The 3,611-nt window shown below is 32.0% G+C and overlaps 1 protein-coding gene across 1 annotated transcript in view; it reads right to left on the bottom strand.

Annotated features, from left to right (window-relative positions):
* Positions 1 to 3: 3 nt before the first annotated feature.
* The window catches only part of LOC102002120 (olfactory receptor 8H3-like), a gene marked incomplete at its 3' end in the record, with an annotated part of 22,218 nt that continues 18,610 nt past the window's right edge, over positions 4 to 3,611 (bottom strand). Inside the window, exon 2 of the mRNA XM_005363481.1 lies at positions 4 to 554. Within this exon, the coding sequence (XP_005363538.1) occupies positions 4 to 554 (551 nt within the window). The remainder of the gene's footprint in view (positions 555 to 3,611) is intronic.

The raw sequence follows: 3,611 nt of genomic DNA, 5'->3' as shown, positions 1-3,611 counted from the left end.
TATCTTCAAAATTGTAGAGAGAATGGACACATAGGATGAGGATAGAGGGATAAGGGACAGCACTACAGTAAAACCAGCTAGAACGAATATGGTGACTTCGGCATCATGGGTATCACTGCAGGACAGGGCTAAAATTGGGAATACATCACAGAAGAAATGATGGATTACCTTGGATTTGCAGAAATTCAAGGTGATTATGCGAATGACAGTGCCAGAGGAATCCATAGCTCCAATCATGTAGGATTCAGAGATAAGAGCATAGCAGCGCCTTGTGGACATAATAACTGGATAGTGTAGGGGATTGCAGATGGCTACATAGCGGTCATAGGCCATTGAAGAGAGTATAAAGCATTCAGTACCTGCCAAGACGCCAAAAAGATATAATTGACTGAAGCAGCCCATGAAAGAAATGTTCTTTCTTGAAGTCAGGAGATTCTCTAAGGTTTTAGGTGTGATGACAGTTGAGTAACTGAGGTCAAGAAATGACAAGTGAGTGAGGAAGAAATACATCGGAGTGTGAAGCTGGACATCTAGACGGATGATTAGCATCATGCCTATGTTCCCCAGCACAGTGGCCATGTATATAAAGAGAAAGAGGACAGAGAGGACTAGCTGGATCTCCCTGGAATCTGGTCAATCCCATAAGCATGAAGTTAAACTCATTTGTGTGGTTCCAGACTTTCATAGTTCATTGCTTTAAAATCTGCAGAAATTAAACACAAAACCTAACCGTAGTGATTTAAAATGTGTTGCGTATATGCATTTAAAGTCTTTTATTCTAATTGCATTTTCTCTGAAACAATATCTTTTTACAATTTGATGTTGTATAAAATTTAATTGCCCAAATAGACAGTTATATAAAGCATCACTTGTGTATTAGTTTATATTGGTTAGCATACTTCACAATGTTAGTGGATCTGCTACTGTTATAAAATAATTCCTTTACACCAAAACAAATATTAGCCTCTAAAAAGCACACCTTACTCTCTATTTATTTTATATTAGGTAAATTATTTAAAAATTCAAATAAATGAAGAGAATCTAATACAATTGTGTCTTTGTATATAAGTAGATTTTGAGCATAAATATGACTTAGGGTTCTGTGTCCCTGATTTTCATTATATGAGTTTATTAAGCCCAATTTAAGTATTGCATAAATAGTAAACAAAGATGCAAAGCAAACCTAATACATCATTAATTCCTTATTTTTTAAATAATTTAAATTATTCTCAGATTAAAAATTAATTGCTTCTAACAGGAATATTAATGTTGATAGGATGTTTCTATTATCTGATAGTTCAAAGTTTTCTAAAACTGCAGAATCAGATGATATTTGTTTATTATATAATCTCATTCCACCAACTACACATCTCTATTCATAAAAATTCTGAGTTACTTATAAAATTAACAAATGATAACTGTGCACAGATATTTTTTATTGGATCATCTGTTTCACTTTAACTTATATAATCCATTCTGATTTTAAAAATACTTACTGTGAACCAAAATTCATGAGTAATAAGCAAACAAACAAAAACTTTCTTTAATATCCTATACCCCCCAAATTCTTTTCTGCTCTTCTTTTTTTAAAATAACATACAAAATCTACATAAGGCTTGGAAATCATCTGTACTAAATCATTTATTATTCTTTAGGTATTTTTCCTACATTTTCTCTGAATTCATTATTCATACTGTGAAGATAAATTTAACAGCCTAGAAATTTTATGCAGTTCTCTTTGAAATAAAAATGTTCTTCGTAAAGTACGGCCCAAATGAAGCCCAGGAATTATTGTGGTATTAATAGGTAAGCGGCTTCCTTGCCCTTCTGCCTTATGATTCCAGTTTCTTCATGTAGAACAATGAGCATCATGCAACATGTGGTCATCTACAGGGGCCAATTTCCAAGCAAGATTACTTGGCACACTTTCAGAACCAAAGCTCAAAAACAATTGAGTCAGAAAAAGCATGATCACTCACTCTGTCTTTCTGATGCACCAAATTAAATCTATGTTCACATATTTTTATGTAGTGTGCATATTAAATTGACTCAATTGATATTCATGATTTACATTTGTACAGGCAATAATAAATTAAGTATAATTTATCTAATGTAGAAATTTGACTTTTTCTCTGTTATGTCAGCTACTTCATCAGTATCACTAATTTTTTTCTTAAAATCATTTCAGAATCGGTAAAGGGCAGGAATATTCACAATGCTCATGCATTATTATAGGTACAGTATCACAGCAGTAATCCAAAACTGTTCAGACATTTAAATTTAAATAATAATGCTTATCACTTCTCAAACTGGAAAACTAAAACTTAGTTTTATATATTTTTATTCTCTCTCCTCTCATGCATTTATATACTTTCAGTTCCTTCCTTTCTTTCCTCTTTCTCTATTTCTTTTCTTTTATTTTTCTTTCCATTTTTACTTGTATCACTTAATTACATTAGCATATATTTATTGTACATACTAATTAAAGTTTTATGAAAAGGTTTCACATGAGTGTATAATGTACTTTATCATGCTAGTGTTTTCAGATCCCTTTCCTGTACTGCTTCCTCCTTCTTAGTGGTCATCTTTGCCCTTGCTCATAGTTCCCTGGTTTCCTATATCATTCTTTCTAAATTCTATATATTGTAGAAAAATGTAGTATTTGATGTTGTAGTCACAATGTGATGATTCCCCATTTACATTTATTTTCTGATATGCATTAGGCTTTTATCCATCCAATCTCTGAGAAGTTCATGTGATATATGCCAGATTTTATTTACCCTTTCCTAGTTAGGAGCTGAAATTATGTCCACCTTTCACTATTTGATTAGCATATAGATACACCAGCATCTCTAGTGTATGATATCTTTATGTGCATATGAAATAACAATACAGTGATCATTTGCTAATTGTCTTTACTTTTTAATATGCAAACTACATATCAGTTCATAACCTAAATGAACTAATTTACATTCCAATTCCAAATAGCTGTGCATATAGGAGTATCTATTTCCCCCTTTACTAAGCATTTGATGTTTGACTTCTTGATAGCATTCACTATGGCACACTGAGAATGATCCTCAGTAGAAATTGAATTTACATTCCCAAAACATAGGATGTTAATTTTTTTTATGTAGTTATACACTACCTGTATTTCTTTGGAGATGTGCTTGCTTTTTTCAGCAGGTCTTATGTTGGTAGCTCATGTGGTATTTTTGTATCTCATATTTTTAATTCTATAAATATTTCCTCAGTCACCCATATATTAAGTTTTTCTCTCATACTGTTTTATAAATCTGGATTCTGTTATTTGTTTTATTTATCTTGCTATCTTTTGAAATAGTTAAGGCCACACATTAAAATAGCACCACCAACAATGTCAGGTAATTATTTTTTAATGTTTTGGACAATTCAACTGGATGAAATGTCTGACTTTGTGTTTAATCTCTATTCTCTTTCTTTAACTCATTTTCCTAAAATTTTTTTGATTATACAATGTGTTGACCCACCATGATCGTGAGACTCAAACTTTAAAGAAAGAAGGAAATGTTAAAGGTGCTAGTTCCAGGTGGACCGGCTCCAAAGATACAAAGAAACCCTGTCTCACAAAA

The sequence above is a fragment of the Microtus ochrogaster genome, linkage group LG9 (assembly GCF_000317375.1).
Source record: "Microtus ochrogaster isolate Prairie Vole_2 linkage group LG9, MicOch1.0, whole genome shotgun sequence".
NCBI classification, from domain to species: Eukaryota; Metazoa; Chordata; class Mammalia; order Rodentia; family Cricetidae; genus Microtus; species Microtus ochrogaster.
Note: the sequence above shows the minus strand (reverse complement) of the source record. Positions and strands in the feature narration are given on the sequence as shown.